The 25477-nt window shown below is 40.7% G+C and overlaps 5 protein-coding genes across 5 annotated transcripts in view; all 5 read left to right on the forward strand.

Annotated features, from left to right (window-relative positions):
• Positions 1–7221, forward strand: part of LOC139176080 (protocadherin beta-17-like) — a 31869-nt gene extending 24648 nt beyond the window's left edge. Inside the window, exon 3 of the mRNA XM_070792066.1 lies at positions 4151–7221. Within this exon, the coding sequence (XP_070648167.1) occupies positions 4151–4171 (21 nt within the window). The 3' untranslated portion in view covers positions 4172–7221. The remainder of the gene's footprint in view (positions 1–4150) is intronic.
• Positions 1–25477, forward strand: part of LOC109562123 (protocadherin beta-4) — a 149114-nt gene that overhangs the window by 51457 nt on the left and 72180 nt on the right. The gene's annotated exons all lie outside the window — the stretch shown is intronic.
• LOC109562132 (small ribosomal subunit protein uS10-like) lies at positions 10313–10778 on the forward strand. The gene has a single exon (XM_070792097.1). It carries the CDS (start codon positions 10402–10404, stop codon positions 10759–10761), a length of 360 nt encoding a protein of 119 aa, XP_070648198.1. The 5' UTR covers positions 10313–10401; the 3' UTR covers positions 10762–10778.
• LOC109562125 (protocadherin beta-7-like) lies at positions 11407–19612 on the forward strand. Its single transcript, XM_019965080.2, has one exon. The coding sequence runs from the start codon at positions 15786–15788 to the stop codon at positions 18240–18242; it is 2457 nt and encodes an 818-aa protein (XP_019820639.2). The 5' UTR covers positions 11407–15785; the 3' UTR covers positions 18243–19612.
• On the forward strand, positions 19815–24579 carry LOC109562131 (protocadherin beta-8-like). Its single transcript, XM_070792088.1, has one exon. It carries the CDS (start codon positions 21092–21094, stop codon positions 23456–23458), a length of 2367 nt encoding a protein of 788 aa, XP_070648189.1. The 5' UTR covers positions 19815–21091; the 3' UTR covers positions 23459–24579.

The following is a 25477-nucleotide window of genomic DNA, read 5'->3' on the forward strand; positions in this document are numbered from 1 at the left end:
CAAGAGTTTTTAAAAAATTTTAATGAACCGAAATTTATTTATTTTTCCTTTGGTTGCTTATGTTTTTGGTATCATGCCTAAGAAATCATTGCCTAATCTAAGGTCATGAAGGTTTACACCTGTGTTTTCTTATAAGAGTATTATAGTTTTAGCCCTTACATTTAGGCCTTTATCCATCAATGGCAGCGACTTCATCTTTTTATTGTATCACATTGACTTGGTCTTTTTTTATATCTCTGAAGATATTAATTTTAGGTTTTAAAAATTTTATCTTCTGATCCTAGCATTTCATTTTTCTTTAGAATTATTAATACTTTTATCCTCTTTGTCTTTGGTCTCTAGCCTCATTTTAGAGACTCTCCTTTTTATGTGTTATGCTGTGCAGCTGTTTGTTTTTTTTTCATGAGACACTAAAAAGCTGATTAAGCATGGCATGTTTGGGTGGGACTAATTGAGTGGTTGATCTCACCTTAGGATAATGAAATAGAAAACAACATTTGGCTTGGGGACCAAAAGTTAGTATTTGTAAATCTCTTTTCTTGGGCCTATGTTATTTTCCACAGAAAAATTCAACAAGAATGGGGGTAGTGGTGGAAGGTGTTATAAAGATAGCACTCAGCACTAAGAACTCCTTGGTTGGAACTGGGGTCCTAATCAGTATGTAGAATTTCTTTAATTCTCTTCTTAATAAGGTCTCAGCCCTACCCTTAGTATGCTAGCATCCCTTGGTCCAGCCAAGCCTGTATAACATCTACAAATAGTATACCTCCCATTTTCTGCCACTAGAGAAAAAGGAAGGCACCTTTCTTCAGTGATTGGAGAAGGAATTCTCAGATACAGGTAGTCTTATACAGATTTTCAGCCACTGTTGTTTTCAGCCTCTCCTTGGACCCTCAATATGAATCATTACATGGATTTGATTTTCTTCTTACAAATCCTACCCACCTGCAGCTGTACCCCCACTTTGTACTCTTATTTGGCAATAGTAAAAAAGTGAAATCTGTCCATAACCAATTGTCTGTATACTTGGCATCTTCCAAAATTTTTAGTGACTTTTCTCCCCTGCTCTTTACTCTTTTCCTGTACTTTTTGTCTTCGTATGTTCATTTATGTTAAACCTTTGCTCTCTATTGCTTAAATGAAGTTTCAAGGGTGAATTGAGATAAACTGGTATGTTCAAACTGGAATGAAATGCAGTACTTACTGTCAGTTATTTTAGCCAGCTTCCTCAGTCCTGAATTATTTATGTTCAGCTCTTGCTGAACATATTTATGCATCAGATCTTGATTTGCTGGATTTCATCAGGTATAATCCTTTAAAGAAGAGTTTATAGGTGCTGTATTTCTTGAATTATCATATGCTTGAGAAGTATTATTTAGCTGGGTATAAAATTAAATCCCAAAGAAAGGCAATGCCAAACATGTTCAAACTACTGCATAATTGCACTCATCTCACACACTAGCAAAGTAATGCTCAAAGTTCTCCAAGTGAGGCTTCAACAGTATGTGAACTGAGAACTTCTAGATGTTGAAGCTGGATTTAGAGATGGCAGGGGAACCAGAGATCAAATTGCCAACATCCATGTGATCATAAGAAAAGCAAGAGAGTTCCAGGAAAACATCTATTTCTGCTTCATTGACAATGCCAAAGCCTTTGACTGTGTGGATCACAGCAAACTCTGGAAAGTTCTTAAAGAGATGGGAAAACCAGATCTCCTTTCCTGCCTCCTGAGAAATCTGTATGCAGGTCAAGAAACAACAGTTAAAACAGGACATGGAACAATGGACTGGTTCCAAATTGGGAAAGGAGTATGTCAAGGCTGTATATAATCACCCTGCTTATTTAATTTATATGCAGAGTACATCATGCAAAATGCCAGGTTGGATGAAGCACAAGCTGGAATCCAGATTGTTGGGAGAAATATCAATAACCTCAGACATGCAGAGGATACCACCCTTATGGCAGAAAGTGAAGAGGAACTAAAGAGCCTCCTGATGAAAGTGAAAGAGGAGAGTGAAAAAGCTGGCCTAAAACTCAACATTCAGAAAACAAAGATCATGGCATCTGGTCCCATCATTTCATGGCAAATAGATGGGGGGAAACAATGGAAACAGTGAGAAACTTTATTTTCTTGGGCTCCAAAATCACTGGAGATGGTGACTGAAGCCATGAAATTAAAAGACACTTGCTCCTTGGAAGAAAAGCTATGACAACCAACCTAGACAGCATATTAAAAAGCAGAGACACTACTTTGCTGACAAAGGTCCATCTAATCAATGGTTTTTCCAGTAGTCATGTATGGATGTGAAAGTTGGACCATAAAGAAATCTGGGTGCTGAAGAATTGATGCTTTTGAACTGTAGTATTGTAGAAGACTCTTGGGAGTCCCTTGTATTACAAGGAGATCAAACCAGTCGATCCTAAAGGAAATCAGTCCTGAATATTCATTTGAAAAGACCCTGATGCTGGGTAAGATTAAAGGCAGGAGGAGAAGGGGATGACAGAGGATGGGATGGTTGGATGGCATCACCAACTCGATGGACAGGAGTTTGAGCAAGCTCTGGGAATTGGTGATGGACAGGAATGCCTGGCGTACTTGCAGTCCATGGGCTCACAAAGAGTCAGATATGACTGAGCAAGTGAAAACTGAACTGAGCTGAGTATTCTTCAGTCAACTTTCTTTTCTTCAGAGATTTCTCGATGCCAAATATTACATTAACCCTATCAAAGTTTCTCAGTCCATCTGTAAATTGACTGAATTTCATCTTTAAGTAGTTTTTTTTTTTGTAAGTCATGAATGTTAATGCAATCTTTTAGAAATTCTTTCCTGTTTTCCACATTGTTATCTTTGTACTAGAACAGCTTGGGTAGGTATAACATTCAGTTCAGTTCGGTCCCTCAGTCGTGTCTGACTCTTTGCGACCCCATGAATTGCAGCATGCCAGGCCTCCCTGTCCATCACCATCTCCCGGAGTTCACTCAAACTCACATCCATCGAGTCGGTGATGCCAACCAGCCATCTCAACCTCTGTCGTCCCTTCTCCTCCTGCCCCCAATCCCTTCCAACATCAGAGTCTTTTCCAATAAGTCAACTCTTCGCATCAGGTGGCCAAAGTACTGGAGTTTCAGCTTTAGCATCATTCCTTCTAAAGAACAACCAGTACTGATCTCCTTCAGAATGGACTAATTGGATCTCCTTGCAGTCCAAGGGACTCTCAAGAGTCTTCTCCAACACCACAGTTCAAAAGTATCAATTCTTTGGCACTCAGCTTTCTTCACAGTCCAATTCTCACATCCATACATGACCACTGGAAAAACCATAGCCTTGACTAGACAGACCTTTGTTGGCAAAGTAATGTCTTTGCTTTCAATATGCTATCTAGGTTGGTCATAACTTTCCTTCCAAGGAGTAAGCATCTTTTAATTTCATGGCTGCAATCACCATCTGCAGTGATTTTGGAGCCACTGTTTCCACTGTTTCCCCATCTATTTCCCATGAAGTGATGGGACCAGATGCCATGATTTTAGTTTTCGGAATGTTGAGCTTTAAGCCAACTTTTTCACTCTCCTCCTTCACTTTCATCAAGAGGCTTTTTAGTTCCTCTTCACTTTCTGCCATAAGGGTGGTGTCATCTGCATATCTGAGGTTATTGATATTTCTCTTGGCAGTCTTGATTCCAGCTTGTGCTTCTTCCAGCCCAGCGTTTCTCATGATGTACTCTGTATATAAGTTAAATAAGCAGGGTGACAATATACAGCCTTGACGTACTCCTTGTCCTATTTGGAACCAGTCTGTTGTTCCATGTCCGGTTCTACATTATTGAGCCATAATTTATTTCTCTCGGAAGCCTCCAGACATTTCCATCATGTTCTGGTATAAATGTTGATGAGGAGTCTGAAGGCTATTGATAACTTGCTTTCTATCCTTGAAATTAATTATATTGATCAGATTATATCCTAATTTGGATAATTTTTGTACTACCTTCCCTGAAACTCAGGGACCCTTTCAATCTGTTTCAAACTGTTCTGTGCAGGTTCTTCGTTTGTGTGAATTATATGGTTGGCTGCCACTGAAAATTTATTTGTAGGGTAGTCCTCAAAGTGTTGTTTGCATGTTCCATCTTTCAAAATTAATTTTCATTTGTTCTAGCCAGGATGCTGCTGCTGCTAAGTCGCTTCAGTTGTGTCCGACTCTGTGCGACCCCATAGATGGCAGCCCACCAGGCTCCCCGGTCCCTGGGATCCTCCAGGCAAGAACACTGGAGTAGGTTGCCACTTCCTTCTCCAATGCAAGAAAGTGAAAAGTGAAAGTGAAGTTGCTCAGTTGTCTCTGACTCTTAGCGACCCCATGGACTGCAGCACACCAGGCTCCTCCATCCATGGATTTTCCAGGCAAGAGTACTGGAGTGGGTTGCCATTGCCTTCTCTGCTAGCCAGGATAGAAACACTATAAATAAGGGACTATCACAAACCAAGTTATATCTTAATGTTTCTTGCAACTCAACCTACACAGATTTAAAATACAAATACAACGAGGCCCAATTTGTAGCTACAATTTCCAGGCATGTTTTCTTTTTTCTTCCATTCTACTTAACACCAGAGAGCCAACAGAGGAAGCAGGTTTAGATTTTTTTGGCATTTACACTGTGTTTATATTGTGGACCTGTGAGGTCACTTGAAATACAAAATATCTTCAAATAACATTGCTGCACATTTGGCTGGCCCTGAGACTTGATTTATATTTCTTTGATATTACATTGCTTCAAATCAAAGCCCAAAGGAAAATGTTTTCAAATGCCCTGAGAGAATAATAAGTTTTGGTATATTGTTTACAGGTGCCTCTATTACATGCGTCCATCACAAATGACTGTTTTCACCTCTTTAATATTTTAAGTGAATTTTTAAAAATTTTTTTGGCCAGACTGTGTGGTTTGCAGGATCTTAGTTCCCTGACCAGGGATCCAACCTTAGGCCTTCAGCAGTGGATGCAGAGGGTCCTAACCACTGGACCACCAGGGCATTTCCTAAAGTACTTTTTTAAAAGTCTTGCCCATCACTTTTTATTGTTTTCCACAGGAGGGTCATCTGAATTATCTACACCATCAGTTTCAGGAATAAAAAGCTCTGCCTAATGTCTTTTCAATTTGAAGATTCAATTTTTCCATCATTTCAATGACATATTAGGCTATTTTTATTTTGATTCCATTGTATCCAGTGCTCTATTGATTGCATATTCTGCCCAGTCAAATCAATGATCTCCCTTCCCCACTAAATTATAATCTCCTCATGGAGAGAGCTCTTTTTCTATTGTGTTTAGAAAAATACATACTGAAGTAAATATGGATGAATAAGTATTGAATAAATTAGTGAATAAATTTCAATCTATTTTATCATCTGACTTTATAAATTTTAAAACTATAACAAAATATTATATTTCTTTTTATAAAATGCTTATTACTATTTGCACTATTTGATGCTTGCATCATTCACCTAACTATATATCATTTAGAATATATGAGCCGGGGACTTCCCTGGCTACCTAGTATTTAAGACTTTGTCCTTCCACTACAGAGGGTGTGGGTTCCATCTGTGGTCAGGGAACTAAGATCCCATATGCCATGCAGGGCAGTCAAAAAAATGTGAGCCAATTATCTTTTTAAATGTATGTGATGTTGAGTCTTATTTATTCACAGATAATGAAACTTTAAAACTAATTTTTATCTGTTGTGTTGCATGTGAGGGAAGAAAGTGTTTTATAATTCACTTTTAGACCATGCTCTGTTTTGTAGAAATATAGACATTAAATATATTAAACACTTTCATCCCTAGTCTCTCAGGAGTGCACTCATACTTTTTAATTCTTCCCTATTAAACCAAGATGTATTAGGTTTAGAGAATAGTGCCATAACTGGTTAATGAGTTTATATTTTGCATCTTTTCCTTTACAAACTGATTAAGAAGCTCCTATCCCTTATAATTTGAGTGAAGGTATAAAACTGAATTATTCCAAGTTCAAAACAAAAACAAAACAAAAAATCAGAAACCACTCTATGTACATCTAACTAAAGTAAAAAAATATATTTGATATATGGATTAGTTGCTTACAAAATCCGAACTGGACAAGCAGAAGCGAAAGTCAGCACTGAATTCCTGGTTTTGAAGGCATACTACCATTACTGCCTAAGTGCTGCTATTGCTACTATTCAAACTGTTACTCCCACAAAGGCCTCTCCTCTCCCACCTCCAAAATTGGTGACTACACAGTGGAACATGTCTGGCTGCCACAGTGGCCTCCAGTTCTCCATGAAACTGATGGCTGGGCAAAGAAACACTGACTTGGCTGCAAGCACTCATATCTTTCTGATCTGCTGGCTAGCAGCAATGACTGGGAAGATGACTTTTGCCTGTCTTCAAAGCTCATGTGAAGGCATTTCACTGGTAAATCCTAGTATACATCCAGAATAATAATTCAAATGAGTCTGTGAAATGGAGGTTTAAGCTTTGCAGACCCTAAATTTTTGTTTACGTAAATAAAAGGAAGTAGGGATGGATGACAGGTGCCAATAACACAGGAGGGGAACATCATTGGTTCAAAGGATCTTCTCCCAGAAATTGAATTTATTACTTCATTGCTACAGGGGCTAAGCTTTCAGGGGAACAAGAACTTTTTTGGCTACAAAAACACACCACCAATATGGAGGATTACAATCAAATGCTCCTCCAAAAACCAAGCCAATCAGGCAATTTATTTGACTCTGTCTCCTCCTAGTGGGTAGTGGGGGCTACAGTTGTGGTCTGAGTGGGTGTGACAGACTACTAATTTCACCCAAATATGTGTTCTCCTATTATCAATAGATGTCTCATTTTTAGCTGCCCATGAGGACATGTGGGCTATACATTATACTTGCCAACTTCTGTTGTGACCGGGGATGGTCTTGTAACCAAGTTATGGCCAGTGAGACATGAGCACAAGTGCTATGGAATACTTCACAGAAGTAGTTTAAAAAAAAAAAAGACACAGCTTTCCCTTTCTCCTATTGGCAAGTTTGAATAGCAGTGTAATAGCTGGATATCTATCTTGGACTGTGAGTTAAAGGTCATGTCCTAAAGATGGCAAAGCAACAAAATGGAATGGGCCAGGGTCCCAGATATCATGGAGTGCATTTAAGCCACTAGCCTTATTTCCTGAGAGAAAAATAAAATTCTGTTTTGTGTAAACAATTGTTATTATGGGTTTTTCTATTTTTTCAGGCAAAAATTATATGGAATACCTATATATAGAAATTATTTAGCACATAATTCTAGTTGATACAGTAAGCTTTTAAAATAAAGTGATATTTAAGGTAAGAACCAAAGAATGAATAGAGAAAACTGTGAGGTATGCATTTCTTAGAAATCAAGGTTTATTGGGAAGAAATAGGCAAAGCAAACAACTCAGAATTCAAGAATAACAATTAAAAAATAAATAAAATAAATGGTATTTATTAATATAAAAGCAAATTAAGTAGAATAAAAACCACATAAGATTTAATCAATTAAACACAAGTCTACGTCTCTGAAAAATTCAAGGGATTTTGAGATAAACTGGTAGATTGGATATGTACCTTTAATTTGGCTTTCTCTAAAAATCCAGCTGAGCTACTTAAAAATCCTATAAGATGACGTTTTCAAACTGTGGTGCTGGAAAAGACTCTTGAGAGTCCCTTAGACAGCAAGGAGATCAAACCAATCTATCTAAAGGAAATCAACCCTGAATATTCACTGGAAGGACGGATTTGGCCACCTGACGCAAAGAACCGACTCACTGGAAAAGACCCTGATGCTGGGGAAGATTGAGGGCAGGAGGAGAAGGGGGTGACAGAGGATGAGATGGCTGGATAGCATCACTGACTCAATGGACATGAGTTTGAGGAAACTCCAGGAGATGGTTAAGGATCGGCAAGCCTGGCATGCTACAGTCCATGGGGTCGCAGAGTCAAATACAACTTAGTGAATGACAAAAATGCACTAACGCAAAAGTGAAGAGATATTTTCAAAAATATAAACCTACAGGTATGCAGCGAATAAGACAGAAGACAGCAGAAAAAAATCTTAGTAGCTGGAAAGCAGATGGATAACTTAGTAGAAGTGATAAACCAACTACCAGTCTTGAAGTGGGAAAAGCTAAGAACCAATTGTGTTTATACTACAGGATTTTCAGAAGTATCAAAACTGTCAGCCCTAGATACTCTGGAAATGATGACAGGGTTCCAAATAAGGAGAAGTGTGTTAAAATTGCCTGAGGATTATTTAAATCTCTAGTGGTCAGATCACTTTCTCCTACTCTAGTCACTAAGTAACCTGCTTTCCTGTCCCTACCATAAGTCTGGAGTCTTGTTTCCCACTTTAGGAAAAGAGAGTCACTATATTAGAGGGTCCATGGTCAAAACTGAGAGCAGGGGTAATATGGATAGTGGAAATAGGTGACCATCTAAACAGTGATGATGATTGATAAAAATGCTATTTTAGTCACTGGGACCACTTATAAATTTTTCAGTTCTCCTTTCAGACACATGGTAGAATTTCAATTCTATTTTACATAGACATACATGTCTATGTAATTTCATTTGGCCAATAAATTGGGAGAAGTGACATACATTACTTTTGGGCTGGAGCTTTTGGAGACAGTCTAACGCATGGTCTAACACATTTATTTTGCCCACTATAGTGATCATGAAAGCCTTTGTAAAGACAGGAGTCTCCAGAAGCCTGGGTCCCTTACTGACAGCTGTGAGGAGGATCCCATGCTAAACTGTATGGGATGTGTAGTGTGAGAAAGAAATCAACCTTAATTGTGTTAAACCATTGAGATTTGCAGTAACTGTTTAGTACTGAAGCATAACTAACCTATCCTGAATAATGTAGACTTACATTCCTCTTTCCCATTCAATCTTTTACTTTTTCAATCCATACCTTTTTCTCCTGAGTAGAAGATTTTTAAAGATTTGGGGACTCTGACTAGTCCAAGTGGAAAGACCTAATTACACTGACTAAAGACCTAAAAACACTGTTGTGGATTTCTCCAACAACTCCTAATTCATCTTAGAGTAATAATCAAAATGCACAAGCCCTGGTAACATGTGCTCAAAGCTATTATTGAGCTCTTTAATCTCCCACACTAAATTAAGAACAGACACCTGAAGGAAACTCCCAAAGAAAGTTTCCTAAAAGAAATACAAAAATAAAAGCAGTATGGCATAAGGAACAGATCTTAATTTTATCTATTTCTAAATAGTTGTATACTTGATTTAAAAAAAACCTACCATTACTCCTTGGAAGAAAAGTTATGACCAACCTAGATAGCATATTGAAAAGCAGAGACATTACTTTGCCAACAAAGGTCTGTCTAGTCAAGGCTACGGTTTTTCCAGTGGTCATGTATGGATGCGGGAGTTGAACTGTGAAGAAGGCTGAGCGCCGAAGAATTGATGCTTTTGAACTGTGGTGTTGAAGAAGACTCTTGAGAGTCCCTTGGACTGCAAGGAGATCCAACCAGTCCATCCTAAAGGAGATCAGCCCTGGGTGTTCTTTGGAAGGAATGATGCTAAAGCTGAAACTCCAGTACTTTGGCCACCTCATGCGAAGAGTTGACTCATTGGAAAAGACTCTGATGCTGGGAGGGATTGGGGGCAGGAGGAAAAGGGGACAACAGAGGATGAGATGGCTGGATGGCATCACCAGCTCGAAGGACGTGAGTATGAGTGAACTCTGGGAGTTGGTGATGGACAGGGAGGCCTGGCGTGCTGCAATTCATGGGGTCCAAAGAGTCAGACACGACATGAGCGACTGAAGTGAACTGAACTGAACCATATGTGAAACAGATGACCTGTCCCAAGTTTGATGCATGAAACAGGGTACTCAAAGCCAGTGCACTGGGACAACCCAGAGGGACGGGATGGTGGAGAGGGGGTTCAGGATGGGGTGGAGGGGTGTTTGCGGGTTAGGGGGGGGCATGTACACCTGTGGCTGATTCATGTCAATGTACGGCAAAAACCACCATATTGTAAAGTAATTAGCCTCCAATTAAAATAAATAGATTAATTTAAAAAAACCCTTTATTAAAACTTTTTTTCAATGGGAAACCAAAGCAAAGCAAAAAAAAAAAAAAAAAAGATAAATTGGAGAAAATAGCAAGTTTCTAAAAGCTGGAGGAAATTAAGTTTCATCAACTGTCCTGTATAGTGGATAAAAATAAGCTCAAGCCAAGATACATCAGCATTTAATTTAAAAAGCTTGGGACAGCTCTTTAAGTAAGACGCGGTCGCCGCTGAAGCGGAGCTCCGTGCCGCCGGCTTCTGCTCCTGACTCACCGCTGTTCACTCTCGCCGAGGAACAGGCCGGTCAGGAAGCCGCGCCGCAGCCATGGCCTTTAAAGACACCGGCAAGACTCCGGTGGGGCCAGAGGTGGCCATTCACCGGATTAGGATCACCCTCATCAGCCACAACGTGAAGTCTCTGGAGAAGGTGTGTGCTGACCTGATTAGAGGCGCGAAGGAAAAGAATCTCAAAGCCAAAGGACCAGTTCGGATGCCTACCAAGACTCTGAGAGTAACTACAAGGGAAACTCCTTGTGGTGAAGGTTCTAAGACTTGGGATCGATTCCAAATGAGGATCCACATGCGATTTATTGACCTGCACAGCCCTTCTGAAATTGTCAAGCAGATCATTTCCATCAGTATTGAGCCAGGAGTCGAGGTGGAAGTCACCATTGCCAATGCCTAAATCAACCTTTTTAATCTATAATCAGTTGTTACAAAAAATAAAAAGCTTGGGACAATGAAATAATGCTACATTAAGAACTAAAAATATAGGTCTCATATAGAAAATATAAAATTCACTTTAGACTTCTTAACAAACACATTGGGTTAGGGAGCTCATGGACAAAATATTTCAAAATTCTGAATAAAAATTATTTTCAACCTAAAACTCTATAATCAGTCAATTTTACACTCAAGTTTGAGAGTAAAATAAAGATAATTTAATACACTCAAGGTCACAATAAAATTTAACTTTCATACACTGTTCTCTGGAAACTACTGGAAGGTAAATATTTTAGAGAGAGGAAGTCAGAAGAAAGAGAAAAGATATGATCCAAAGCAGAACAAGTGAAATGAGTCTCCATATAATGTTGAAGGATGATCCTAGGATGACTCTCGTCTCCAGTATAGTGAACAACTAGTCCAGTTTAGGGAGAAGGCAATGGCACCCCACTCCAGTACTCTTGCCTGGAAAATCCCATGGACAGAGGAGCCTGGTAGGCTGCAGTCCATGGGGTCGCTAAGAGTCGGACACGACTAAGCGACTTCCCTTTCACTTTTCACTTTCATGCATTGGAGAAGGAAATGGCAACCCACTCCAGTATTCTTGCCTGGAGAATCCCAGGATGGGGCAGCCTGGTGGGCTGCCGTCTATGGGGTCGCACAGAGTCGGACACGACTGAAGTGACTTAGCAGCAGCAGCAGCAGTCCAGTTTAGAGCTCAAGAGGCAGACATGTCACAGGATATCATCAGCAAGTCCCCTGACATACCTTCAATCAGATGAAACAATTGGAGGATATGATCTCTTAAAGCTAGAGAATAAAACAAAAAAGAGGAAGAATAAAATCCTTGAAATAGGAAACCCAATCAGAAAAAAAGGAAAACAAAATCCCAAGAATGATAGCAAAGGAAAGTTTCAGGATGAGAGCTGTGCAGCAAATGTAGAGAAAAATCACTCAATTTGAAGGAGAATTGATAGCTCAGGAGATAAGGCAATGACCACATGGAAAATTAAACTGAGAGGCAACCAGAAGTGTGAGAAGAATAGATGACATATCTAAAGAAAACCAAATAAATGAAAACACAAGGTAGTCTTTAACTTCAAGGAATAAAAAGTAAAATAAAAAGATACAATGAGTACACAATGCTCCCAATGATGCTGCAAATGAAAGAAAGCATGAAAGGGCCTCGGAGATGTACAAGAGATAAAATCTAATCCAACATAAAAAGGAGTCAACTGATAATGTCTAAAACCAATTCATCTAAGTATAGTAGAATATAAATTAAAGGCACAAGAGACAAAGAGTAGAAAATGGCTGCTTATTGCTATAGTAATCAAAACAGTATCTTATTGGCAGAAAAACAGACACACAGATCAATGGAAAAAATTGAGAGTCCAGAAATAAACTCACACATATATTAACAATTAATCTGAGACAAAGGGGCAAAGAACATACAGTGGAGAAAGGACAGTCTCGTCAATAAGTGGTGTTGGTAAAACTGGATAGCCAAATGCAAAATGATGAAACTAGACCACTATCTTATACCATATATAAATATCAACTCAAAATGGATTAAAGGCTTAAGTATAAGACCTGAAGCCATAAAAACTCTCACTAGAAAATATAGGTGATATGCTTTTCAATACTGTCTTACTAATTTCTTTCTGAATATGTCTCTTAAGGGAAACAAAAGCAAAAATAAACAAATGGTACTACTTCAAACTAAAACGCTTCTGCACAGCAAAGGAAACCACCAATAAAAGGACAATCTATAGAATGGGAGAAGATATTTGCAATCATATATCCAATAATGGTTTAACGCCAATATATATATAAAGAACTCATACAACTCAACAAAAACAAAGCAACTTAATTTAAAAATGAATGGAGGGGACCTACTGTATAGCCTGTGGAACTCTGCTCAGTATTATGCAGCAGTCTAGATGGGAGGGGAGTTTGGAGAATGGATACGTATGTATGGCTGAGTCCCTTCGCTAGTCACTGGCAACTATCACAACATTGTTAATTGGATATACCCCAATACAATTTTAAAAATATAAAGAAATGAACAGAGGGGGGTTCCCTGGTGGTACAGTGGCTAAGACTCTGAACTCCCAATATAGGGGGCCCAGGTTTGATCCCTGGTCAGGAAACTAGATCCCACATGCTGTAATTGGGGGTTCACATGCCATAGTTAAGAGTCTGTATGCCACCACTGAAAGACCCCACATGCCACAACTAAAGATTCTGCATGCTACAACTAAGAGCTGATAAAGCCAAATAAATAAATAAAAGTAAAATGAACATAGGATCTGAACATTTTTCCAAAGACGACAAAAAGATGGTCAACAGCCATATGAAAAGATATTCAAGCATCACTAATTTTTAGAAAATGCAAATAAAAACCACAATGAGATATTACCTCACACCCATTAGAATGGCTATTATCAAAAAAGTCAAGAAATAACAAATTCTGGAGAGGATGTGGACAAAAGGGAATCATACACTGTTCATGGGAATGTAAATTCTGGAGCCACTATAGAAAATAATAGGAAGATTCCTCAAAAAAACTAAGAATAGAACTACCATATGATCCAGCTATTTCACTTCTGGATATTTACCTGAAGAAAATGAAAACAGCAATTTATAAAGATATATGTACCCTAAATTCATTGCAGCATTACTCAAAATAGCAAAGATACGAAAATTACCTAAATGCCCATCAACAAACAAATGGACAAAGAAGATATGATACACACACACACAATGGAATGCTACTCAGCATAAAAAGATGAAATCGTTCTATGTGCTACAACAGACCTTGAGGACATTACCCTAAGTGAAATAAGTCAGGGGTAGAAAGACAGATACTCTATGATTTCACTCATATGTGAAACATAAAAAAAAAAGACAAAATAAACAAACAAACACATAGCTATAGAGAACAGATGAGAAGAATGGTCTTTTCCTCTAATGGTCATCAGAGGAAAAGAAGTGTAGGGGCAGGGCATAATGTGTAAGAGGGGTCACCTGTGTAAGCGAAAACTAAACTTGTGGTGATCACACCATAGTGTACACAGAAGTCAAAATACAGTGTACACATGAAACATGAAACAATAAGGTTATAAACAAATATTAATTCAAAAAAAGTCTCCTTATTGGGAAATGAACTAGGAAAATGAGAGAAAGTACAGAAAACTACTGTGTTTTCGTCTAAACCTTTTAGTACTATTGATTTTGAATCAAGGTCATAGATTATTTTTAAAGAGTGGATTTTAAAAGATAAGTAAAATAGAGTTCTTGCAAGTATCCTAAATAATAAAAAGGAAATAAAATACTAAATATAACTAATAAGAGCACATATATAACTAAACATAAATTATGCAATGAAAATATAATACTAAAATACTTGCAAATCCAGATAAAATAAATGGTTTTTAAAAATAAAATACAAATTACTTTAAACAGAAACAAAACTCATAGATTAATAATCAAAAGTAAAATGGAAAGATAGTCATAAATTTACCACCCAAATCCAAACCATTTAAAAGGCAAGTCATAATAAAGCATGTAGAAACAGATGATATCATTATAAAAACAATTCTGTTGCATAAAAATAGAAAGCTTCCTAATCCATACTACAAAGCCAGAAAAGTTTACTATCAAAGCCATATAAGCTAAACACACACATATATGCACACAAACAGAACAGCATGAGCCAGAAAAAATCCTAAAACGATGTTGGCTCATCAAATCTACCTGTGCATTAAAACAATATATAATGGTTAAATATCATTTATATCAAGAATTCAGTAATTAAAAAGCTAAAGAATAAAAGCACAATTTCACAAATGTCAAAAATTAAAATATGAAAGAATATGGAAAAATAAAACGTTTTTCATCCAAAAAATGGAGCATTTACCCCAAGTTGACATCAACCATCATAGTTAAAGATGAAATACTAGGAGCACTTCCACAGACAAGAGTGACACCTGAATGCTATTATTAATTTTAAGAGCATTCATCGCATACTCTTAGAATGCCTGTTACGTGAACACATACATAAATCAGGTGAAGGGTAGAGGATGGGGTGGTAGACAGTGTTCCGAAAAATATTGTGGGAAAAGAGCAAAGACCTTGAAACTGGAAGGGTTATTTAATTAACAAGAAACTGAAAAAAGGCGTTACTCTGCAGGGTGGACAGCATTATTGTTAAGCAGTTTGCAAATAAAAGGTCCTCAACCGATATTTGACTTTGGGATGGAGACTTCATTGTCTTATATATTCTTTACTATAAATCTTAAAAACAAGAGATTTTCTTAGGATTAACTCCTGTATGGGAACCATATGTATGGGTTCCCATACAGGAGTTATAATTTACGTACACAATAAATTATAGCCAGTGTAGATGGGAGGGGAGTTCGGTGCCATTTCAAATGCCATTGATGCCATTTCTGAGTTGCTTAAGAACGAGAGAAAGTGTTTTTGAAAGACTGGTTAAACGAAGAATGGACGCCACAGTGGAATTTTGTGTACATAAATTATAAGAAAACAGCTGATTTAATTTTGTGTACATAAATTATAAGAAAACAGCTGATTTATTTTTCTGCGAGTGCACTCACAGAGAGGGAAACGATGTAAGAACTTACTAGGCGTACGATGGCTAGTTGAGAAAAAAAAATGAAATAAAACAGCAAAGAAACTTGGGGGTAAAAAATCACTCCTACTTCAGTTCCTTTAATCCGCCATCTTTTTGCTCTATTCTTAAAATCGGGAATAACACCCACAAAACGCAAGGTGGCGCTGCAGGCTAAAAAGAGAAAAAAATATTCGCATCAAGGATGTTGCGGATGCCAGCGTTTAGAGGAAAGCTGGCCACACTATAACAATAGAGGAAAGGAAACCGTGGTAAGAAGAGTTGGGTAAAATGGGAATTCCTCCCTACAAGTATTGCTGTTATCCACTTCATTTCTAAGGATTCGATTGATGCCATTTCTGAGTTGCTTAAGAACGAGAGAAAGTGTTTTTGAAAGACTGGTTAAACGAAGAATGGACGCCAGAGTGGAATGTGCTGTGCAGCAAAGGCAAGTCCTCTTTCTTTGTGTATTTCTGGGAATGTCCTGGGCTGCTGAGGAACCGCTAGTGTATTTTGTGGAGGAGGAAGCTGAGAGAGGCACCCTTCTGGCGAACCTAGCACATGACCTGGGGTTGGGGATGGAGGAACTATCAGCCCGGGAGCCTAGAGTCATTTCAGACCAAAAAATAGGATTTTTACTACTCGATCCGCTTACTGGTGATGTATCTCTAAATGAGAAATTAGACCGAGAGGAACTGTGCGGCCCCAAAGAGCCTTGTGTGCTACCGTTCCAGTTGTTAATGGAAAAGCCTTTTGAGATTTTCCGTGCTAAATTATGGGTTAGAGATATCAATGATCATTCTCCAGTATTTCTGGATAGAGAGATTCTCTTGAAAATATTAGAAAGTACCACCCCAGGGGCGGCATTTCTTCTACAAAGTGCACAGGATTCAGATATTGGAACCAATAATGTGAGAAACTATACCATCAGCCCCAATGCCTATTTCCACATTAGTGTTCATAATGGTGCAGATGGGATTATCTATCCTGAATTGGTCCTGGATAGACCGCTGGATCGAGAAGAGGTGCCTGAACTCAGTTTAATCCTCACCGCCTTGGATGGTGGCTCTCCGCCCAGATCAGGGACTACCCTGGTGCGCATCCTGGTTTTGGACATAAATGACAACGCGCCTGAATTTGTACAGCCTCTCTACAAGGTGCAGTTGTGTGAGGACAGCCCTGTGGGCTCTCTGGTTGTCACTGTCTCAGCTAGAGATTTAGATACGGGAAGTAATGGGGAAATAGTTTATGCATTTTTTTATGCTACTGAAAGAATTCTCAACACATTTCAAATCAATCCAACATCCGGCAGTGTTTATCTCAAAGCTGAATTGAACTATGAGGTAATTCAAACTTACACATTAACTATTCAGGCCAAAGATGGCGGAGGACTATCTGGAAAATGTACGGTGGTGATTCAGGTAACAGATATAAACGACAATCCACCAGAACTGCTCATGTCATCACTTACTAGCCCAATTCAAGAAAATTCACTTGAAACAGTCGTAGCTGTTTTTAGGATTCGAGACAGAGATTCGGGGAACAATGCAAAGATGGTGTGTTCTATCCAAGACGATCTCCCCTTCGTCCTGAAGCCATCTGTAGAGAACTACTACACCTTGGTAACGGACAGTCCACTGGACAGAGAGGAAAGAGCCGAGTACAATATCACCATCACGGTCATTGACATGGGAACCCCAAGACTGAAAACCGAGCACAGCGTAACCGTGCTGGTGTCCGACGTCAACGACAACGCCCCCACCTTCACCCAGACCTCCTACACCCTGTGGGTCCGCGAGAACAACAGCCCCGCCCTGCACATCGGCAGCGTCAGCGCCACAGACACAGACGCGGGCGCCAACGCCCAGGTCACCTACTCGCTGCTGCCGCCCCCCGACCCGCTCGTGCCCCTCGCCTCCCTCGTGTCCATCAACCCCGACAACGGCCACCTCTTCGCCCTCACGTCCCTGGACTACGAGGCCCTAAGAGCCTTCGAGTTCCGCGTGGGCGCCACCGACCGCGGCTCGCCCGCGCTCAGCAGCCAGGCGCTGGTGCGCGTGCTCGTGGCGGACGCCAACGACAACGCGCCCTTCGTGCTCTACCCGCTGCAGAACGCCTCGGCGCCCTGCACCGAGCTGGTGCCCAGGGCGGCCGAGCCGGGCTACCTGGTGACCAAGGTGGTGGCGGTGGACGGCGACGCGGGCCAGAACGCCTGGCTGTCGTACCAGCTGCTCAAGGCCACGGAGCCCGGGCTGTTCGGCGTGTGGGCGCACAACGGCGAGGTGCGCACGGCGCGGCTGCTGAGCGAGCGCGACGCGCCCAAGCAGCGGCTGGTGGTGCTGGTCAAGGACAACGGCGAGCCGCCGCTGTCGGCCAGCGTCACGCTGCACGTGCTGCTGGTGGACGGCTTCTCGCAGCCCTACCTGCCGGCCCCGGAAGCGGAAGCGGCGGCCGCGGCGCCGGCCGACCCGCTCACCGTCTACCTGGTGGTGGCCTTGGCGTCGGTGTCGTCACTCTTTCTCTTCTCGGTGCTGGTGTTCGTGGCGGTGCGGCTGTGCAGGAGGGGCGGGGCGGCCTCGGCGGGTCGCTGCCCGGTGGCCGAGGGCCACTTCCCGGGCCACCTGGTGGACGTCAGCGGCACGGGGACCCTGTCCCAGAGCTACCAGTGCGAGGTGGGTCTGATGGGAGGCTCTGGTACTGGCGAGTTCAAATTCCTGAAGCCGATTCTCCCCAATCTCGCATTCCAGAGCATAGGCAGGGAAGTGGAAGAATATCCCTCATATCGGAATGATTTGGGTTTGTGGTAAAAATGAAAAATACCGTTACTATATCTGTGAATATATTCCTGTTAAGAAATTTATCTCAATTTACTTGTAGAGGAATGCTTTCACATCATTTCCGGTATTCCTAAGGTCAAAGAATGAATTTCTTCACGCAGAAAAGGATTCACCTTTGGCCCTAAGAACACAAAGCATGGATTGTGTATTGTCATCTTTTGCTTCAATTATGCTTTGTGTGCAGGCTATTACATGACAAATCTTGTTTGAGACGTTTTAAATTGGAATTCACTGTCTTCAAATATTATTGCTACTTTTATTTTCTTAGTGAATTAGAGTGCTGTGCAAGTACCTAAATTAAAAAAAAAACTATGCAATATATACTTAGACATTTTCAATTTTATAAACCTATGATGGGAGGTATTTTAAAAACGAGCAAACATATGTTCATAGAGCTTCTTTGAGTTCACAAAGGTCACCAAGTGAAAAATGGTAGAACAAAGCATCTCTTAAATCTGATTCTGGGGCCTTATTGTGATGCTATACTCTTTTCTCTTGTTAGATATCACCTGGCAAGTTTCTGCCTAATTAAAGAGAAATGTTTTTCTCATATCTCTGTACAGTCTTTTCTGTATTCGTAAAGAATAAGATGTGTATTGTGGTTTTATTTTCTTATAAACTAACAATACAGTTTTTGTGGATAATAATTCAAGTATTATTTTTAAAGCTCTGACCTAACCAAATCTCAAAAACAATTGAAAGATCTATCTGTGGCTTCTTGTTATCTAAACCCATGACCTGCATTTCATAGAAAAGATTAATGACCATGAATAGAAATATTATACAATTATTAATTTTAATCACTTATTATTTCCCTCCCATTGCAGTAATTTTCCTACATTAGCCCCTATCTGCTCTTTTTAACACATTTTTTCCTTTAAATTGAAAGTTTATTTTTAAAGTTATATTCAATAGACTTCAGTGCTGCATCAGGAAAAGGGGAGGAACAGAATTTTACACAATGATAGAAATTAAGACATACTATCTAAATATAATGGATGGTGGATCTTGTTTGAATTTTGATTCAATCAATACAACTTAGAAATAATTAGAAAAGTCTGACTATAAACTGATATTAAACAATATTAACAATTTCTTAGGTGTGGTAAGGTCACTGTAGTGTTTTTAAAAAACTGAAAGTTAGAGATGTATAATAAAATTTTTACCAGTGAAAATTTAGTTTGTCTGGGATGTGAAAATGTTGGGGATATAGGGTAAACAATTATGGCAAAATACTGATACCTGTTCTAACTCGCTATGAGTACCTGGGAGTTTGTCATACTACTCTCCTTCATTATGGGGTTTGAAATTTTTCAAAATAAAAGATTTTTTTAAATGGACACTGTAAGGATTTTTGGACACAGTAGGGGAAGTAAAGAGTGGGATGATTTGAGAGGAATAGCATTGAAACATATATATATTATCATATGTAAAATAGATAGCCAGTGGGAAATTCTCTATGTATGGCATAGAGAACAAGTCAGTGCTCTGTGACAACCCAGAGTGTTGCGAAGGGGAGGGAGGTAGGAGGGACATTCAAGAAAAAGGGCACATATGTATACCTAATGTTAATTCATGTTGATGGCAAAAAAAAAGAAATCACAATATTGTAATTATCCCCTAACTTTAAAAAAGATGGAAAAAACTGACACTGTAAGAAGTGGAATGAAAACTAGAACACTTCTGAGATACAGACTCATCGATATGATCTGATTATACCTCTACTAAACAAACTCTCCAGCCTTTGTGTTTCATCATTTGATATGATAACATCTATCTGAAATAATGCTGCTCATGAATTCTTCTGCCATGTGAATCTTGTTTTTCTAGTCATGGCAATGGACTAATGCAAACTGAGCTACCTGATGGCATCAAAAAACATGCCTGGTGTATGTGTGTATAAGGTTAATTTCTTTCTGCCTCAGTTTCCTCATCTTTAAGTGGGGAACTCACAGCATCCCAATGGGTAAATACCTTTAATATTGTCACATTAGACAGATGAGGAAACGGAGACACTGGTTAAATAATGTGTCCAAGGTTTATAGCTACTAATTATTCCCATAGTTCATGGCAGTAAAATTGTCCAATTCTCAAAGTTTTCTGTTACCATATACATTTAAATTTCTGCATAGTCTTTCTTATCAGACTGTCACATATTTTCTTTTGCTCCAAACTCAATTAGCATTATTGAAAGTAGTCAGTCTACTATCATTTCTCCTGTATGGCCCTCAGACAGTTGTCTGAACCTTAGGGTGGGAAATAGTAAAAACAGTATTCTAAGAGACGCCTGGCGTGCTGCAGTCCATTGGGTCGAAGAGTCGGACATGACTGAGTGACTGAACTGAACTGAACCTTAGATATGTCGGTGATACATAATACTGTCAAGAGTTGGGAACACTGGGGAGTTCCCTGGTGGTCTAGTAGTTACAATTCCTTGCTTTCACTGAAGTGACATGGGTTCAGTCCATGGTCAGGGAACGCAGATCCCAGAAGCAACGCAGCGCGGCCAAAATTAAAAAAAAAAAAAAAAAAGCTGGGAACACTGCATCCATTTCAACCCGGAAAATACAAGTTCCTCTGAGGACGCGTGGTGGCGCTGCAGGATAAGAAGGTACATACCTAAACCGCAGCTGCGGTTCTATTAAAGGCAGAACTTGTAAGCAGAGCCTGGAAGCCCACGGGAAGCTTGGGTGTCACAGTACGACTAGGTCTTCCGTAAAGGGCTACTCACGGAATATTTCTGAGGTAAACCACAAGATATTGAGGCCTTTACCGCTCAGCGGAACCATCCTCGCCAGAGGCTATACCGGGCAAGAATAATGGAGGCCAGCAGGAAGCTTGTTTGCAGACAAAGGCAAGTCCTTTTCTTCTTTCTCTTCTTACGCTTAGCTCTGGCGGGCTTTGAATCTAGGCGTTATTCTGTCGTGGAGGAAGCTGAGGGGAGCTCTTTTGTAACCAATTTAGCAAAAGACCTGGGTCTGGGGCAGGGGGAACTCTCCAGTCGGGGAGCAAGGGTCATTTCCAAAGGGAACAAACTGTATTTGCAGCTGGATCAGGAGTCTGGGGATTTACTGCTAAATAAGAAACTGGACCGCGAGGAACTGTGTGGTCAGACAGAGCCATGTGTGCTGCGTTTCCAGGTTTTACTAGAGAATCCCTTAGAGTTTTTTCAAGCTGAGCTACAGGTAACAGACATAAATGACCATACTCCAGTGTTCAGGGATGGAGATATGTTGTTAAAAATATCAGAGAACAGTCTTCCTGGCACTACATTTCCTCTAAAGAATGCTCAGGACATGGATGTAGGCCAAAATAATATTGAAAATTATATAATCAGTCCCAACTCCTATTTTCGGGTCCTCACTCGCAAACGCAGCGATGGCAGAAAATATCCAGAACTTGTGCTGGACAAAGTACTGGATCGCGAAGAGGAAGCTGAGTTCAGGTTAACCCTCACTGCTCAGGATGGTGGTTCTCCACCACGGTCTGGCACCGCTCACATCTACATAGAAGTCGTGGACATCAATGATAACGCCCCTGAATTTGAACAGCCTTTCTACAGAGTAAAGATCCCTGAGGACAGTCCCAAAGGCTTCCTTGTTGTCAAAGTCTCTGCTACCGATGTAGACACAGGAGTCAATGGAGAGATTTCCTATTCACTTTCCCAGGCTTCAGAAGACATTAGCAAAACCTTTGAGATCAATGCCATGACTGGAGAAATTCGACTGAAAAAACAACTTGATTTCGAAACAACTCAGTCCTATGAGGTCAATATCGAGGCCATCGATACTGGAAGCCTTTCTGGAAAATGCACCGTTCTGATTCAAGTCGTGGATGTGAACGACAATGCCCCAGAAGTCACCATGTCTGCACTCACTGGACAGATCCCTGAGAACTCGCCTGAGACTGTGGTTGCAGTTTTCAGTGTTTCAGATCTTGACTCTGAAGAGAATGGGAAAGTAAGTTGCTCCGTTCAGTACGATCTACCGTTTTTGCTGAAATCTTCCATGGAAAATTTTTACACCCTAGTAACAGAGCGACCGCTAGACAGAGAGACCAGAGCCGAATACAACATCATCATCGCTGTCACGGACTTGGGGACACCCAGACTGAAAACCGAGCACAACATAACCGTGCTGGTGTCCGACGTCAACGACAACGCCCCCACCTTCACCCAGACCTCCTACACCCTGTGGGTCCGCGAGAACAACAGCCCCGCCCTACACATCGGCAGCGTCAGCGCCACAGACACAGACGCGGGCGCCAACGCCCAGGTCACCTACTCGCTGCTGCCGCCCCCCGACCCGCTCGTGCCCCTCGCCTCCCTCGTGTCCATCAACCCCGACAACGGCCACCTCTTCGCCCTCACGTCCCTGGACTACGAGGCCCTAAGAGCCTTCGAGTTCCGCGTGGGCGCCACCGACCGCGGCTCGCCCGCGCTCAGCAGCCAGGCGCTGGTGCGCGTGCTCGTGGCGGACGCCAACGACAACGCGCCCTTCGTGCTCTACCCGCTGCAGAACGCCTCGGCGCCCTGCACCGAGCTGGTGCCCAGGGCGGCCGAGCCGGGCTACCTGGTGACCAAGGTGGTGGCGGTGGACGGCGACGCGGGCCAGAACGCCTGGCTGTCGTACCAGCTGCTCAAGGCCACGGAGCCCGGGCTGTTCGGCGTGTGGGCGCACAACGGCGAGGTGCGCACGGCGCGGCTGCTGAGCGAGCGCGACACGCCCAAGCAGCGGCTGGTGGTGCTGGTCAAGGACAACGGCGAGCCGCCTCTGTCGGCCAGCGTCACGCTGCACGTGCTGCTGGTGGACGGCTTCTCGCAGCCCTACCTGCCGGCCCCGGAAGCGGAGGCGGCGGCCTCGGCGCCGGCCGACCCGCTCACCGTCTACCTGGTGGTGGCCTTGGCGTCGGTGTCGTCGCTCTTTCTCTTCTCGGTGCTGGTGTTCGTGGCGGTGCGGCTGTGCAGGAGGGGCGGGGCGGCCTCGGCGGGTCGCTGCCCGGTGGCCGAGGGCCACTTCCCGGGCCACCTGGTGGACGTCAGCGGCACGGGGACCCTGTCGCAGAGCTACCAGTACGAGGTGTGCCTGATGGGAGGTACCGGGACCGGCGAGTTCAAATTCCTAAAGCCAGTTGTACCCAAGTTTCAGAGCCATTTCCCGGGGCCAGAAATAAATCCGCAATTTTAGGGAAGACTTTAGTTTCAGTATTCAGTGACAATAGTTGTTTTTAATATAACAAATATTTTAAATTGATGACGGTTAAAGGTTTTTCTGGCAACTTACCATGAACCTTTAAAACACTAAACTTACTTGCAAAATTTGTTTTTAAAAATGGTATCTTTTTTTCATTACTATAACAAGATTAATGGTCCTAAATGTTGCCTGAAAACAATGATGAAGTCAATAGCTGTACAAACCCTTGTTCTGGCATAGCTTAGATCTATATGAGGAAAAAACAATGGGAAATTATTATCAGTTGTATTCGCTTAACTTTTTCTGCATAGTTTAACAAGTAAATATGTAAGAGCACTACCGTACTAACACACTGAGCCATGACTAATATGAAAGGAGAGAGAACTGATACAGTGAGACTCTGGTTCTTGCTTTATTCTGCTGTCATAGCACTTTGATCATATTTTCTCTTAAAATGTTATACTAATTGTGTTTCATTAATATACCAATGTTAGTTTTAATATAATTGTTTTAATTGCTTTTCATTTAGTTTCATTGGTGTTAAAAAGGGAGAAAAAGCTACACTGTTTATTTAGTGAGATGAAAGGGCATAGTAGGAAACTGGCTTTTCCCACTTGAGAAACACTGATCATCTATGACAGAGTATGCAGTAGCCACTTAAACTCCATTCATCTTTTCTTCTTTAGTAACAGATCCCCAAATTTCATTTAGAACATTAGTGTACTTAGTTAAAAGAAAACATTTTCCCAACCTTCTTGGCAGCTCTAATAAAACATTTGACTAGGTTACTGTCAAAGAAATGTATATGAGAATGTTCTAAGAGAGTTTCAGAAAGGCCTTTAAAAGCAAGGTGATTCATCTAGGAAGTGGCTGGGGGGTCCCTTTTGTCTTTCTCTAACTGCCTTTGCTGCTTGGAATGTGTGAGTAACTTTTGGAATATAATGTCATATTGAGCCATAAAGCAAAACTAAAGATGGAAATAATGGTTCAAGACAGTCAGTGTAGCATAAACTCTAAAGATATGAGGATCCCTGATAATCGGAGTCATCATGTCATCCCTGAATTGCCTACTTCTGAACTTTTTTTACTTGGGAAATAAAGGTATTTCTATCTCATTTAAGCCTCTATTGTTTTAGTTTTGTGCTACCTCCAGCAGAATCCAATCCTAATGCTCTCACAGTAAGATAGTGTTAAAATATTATATAATACAGTAGAATGCACAACTCTTAAGTGTAAGAGAATTCGATGTAACTGATCTTTGTCATTTTTTCTTGATCACTAATTTAGAGTGAGGAGTGCTTTACGTTCATTATTTTTATAATCTTCTGCCAAACCCTAAGGAAGTTGACATATTATCTCCTCTTTTACTTGCACACAATTTGGAAGTAATAAATGGAAAAAAATGTGAAATATATTCTAAGTCTATTTGAATTGAGTACCCCAGTTCTTAACCCAGATGCTATGCCAGCAAGCACTAACTGGTAGCACTGTCTTCAAAACTGAGAAAGTGAAATTCTTTTTCATAAACTGAATTCACATGTAGAAATGTAACTTTTAGTCTATTCCTTGATTTTGGTTCTGTACCAAAGATCACACTGCTCTGAACCAATGAACCCAAAGTTCTTATAGCAGCATTGACCTAAGTAAGCTGGGTCAGATACCACAGTTGATCTTCATCATGATCCAATCAGTCTGATTATATTCCTGTACCTTCTCAACATATCACATTCATTACTGAAGAAATGAATGCTCTGAATAGAGAGTAGAATTAACCCTATGGTTGTATTTTTTTTTTTTTGGTTGTATTTTTGTACTATTTCTTCAGTCTTTTTCTGTCAATCCTAATATACATATTCTTTTTTTTGAAAGTTTATTATACACAATTTGTAAGTTCCTTACTCAGATTAAAATACTATATTCACATTAGCCCACTATTTGTTTTGAAGCAGTAGCTATTCTAGTATTCTGAATGAAATAACTAATTTCAGAAAAGTATGAGCAATTATGTGGCAG

The sequence above is a fragment of the Bos indicus genome, chromosome 7 (assembly GCF_029378745.1).
Source record: "Bos indicus isolate NIAB-ARS_2022 breed Sahiwal x Tharparkar chromosome 7, NIAB-ARS_B.indTharparkar_mat_pri_1.0, whole genome shotgun sequence".
NCBI lineage: Eukaryota > Metazoa > Chordata > Mammalia > Artiodactyla > Bovidae > Bos > Bos indicus.

Coding starts and splice junctions, on each gene's coding strand:
- LOC109562132 (XM_070792097.1), top strand. CDS start 10,402: ATGGCCTTTAAAGACACCGGCAAGACTCCGGTGGGGCCAGAGGTGGCC.
- LOC109562125 (XM_019965080.2), top strand. CDS start 15,786: ATGCCATTTCTGAGTTGCTTAAGAACGAGAGAAAGTGTTTTTGAAAGA.
- LOC109562131 (XM_070792088.1), top strand. CDS start 21,092: ATGGAGGCCAGCAGGAAGCTTGTTTGCAGACAAAGGCAAGTCCTTTTC.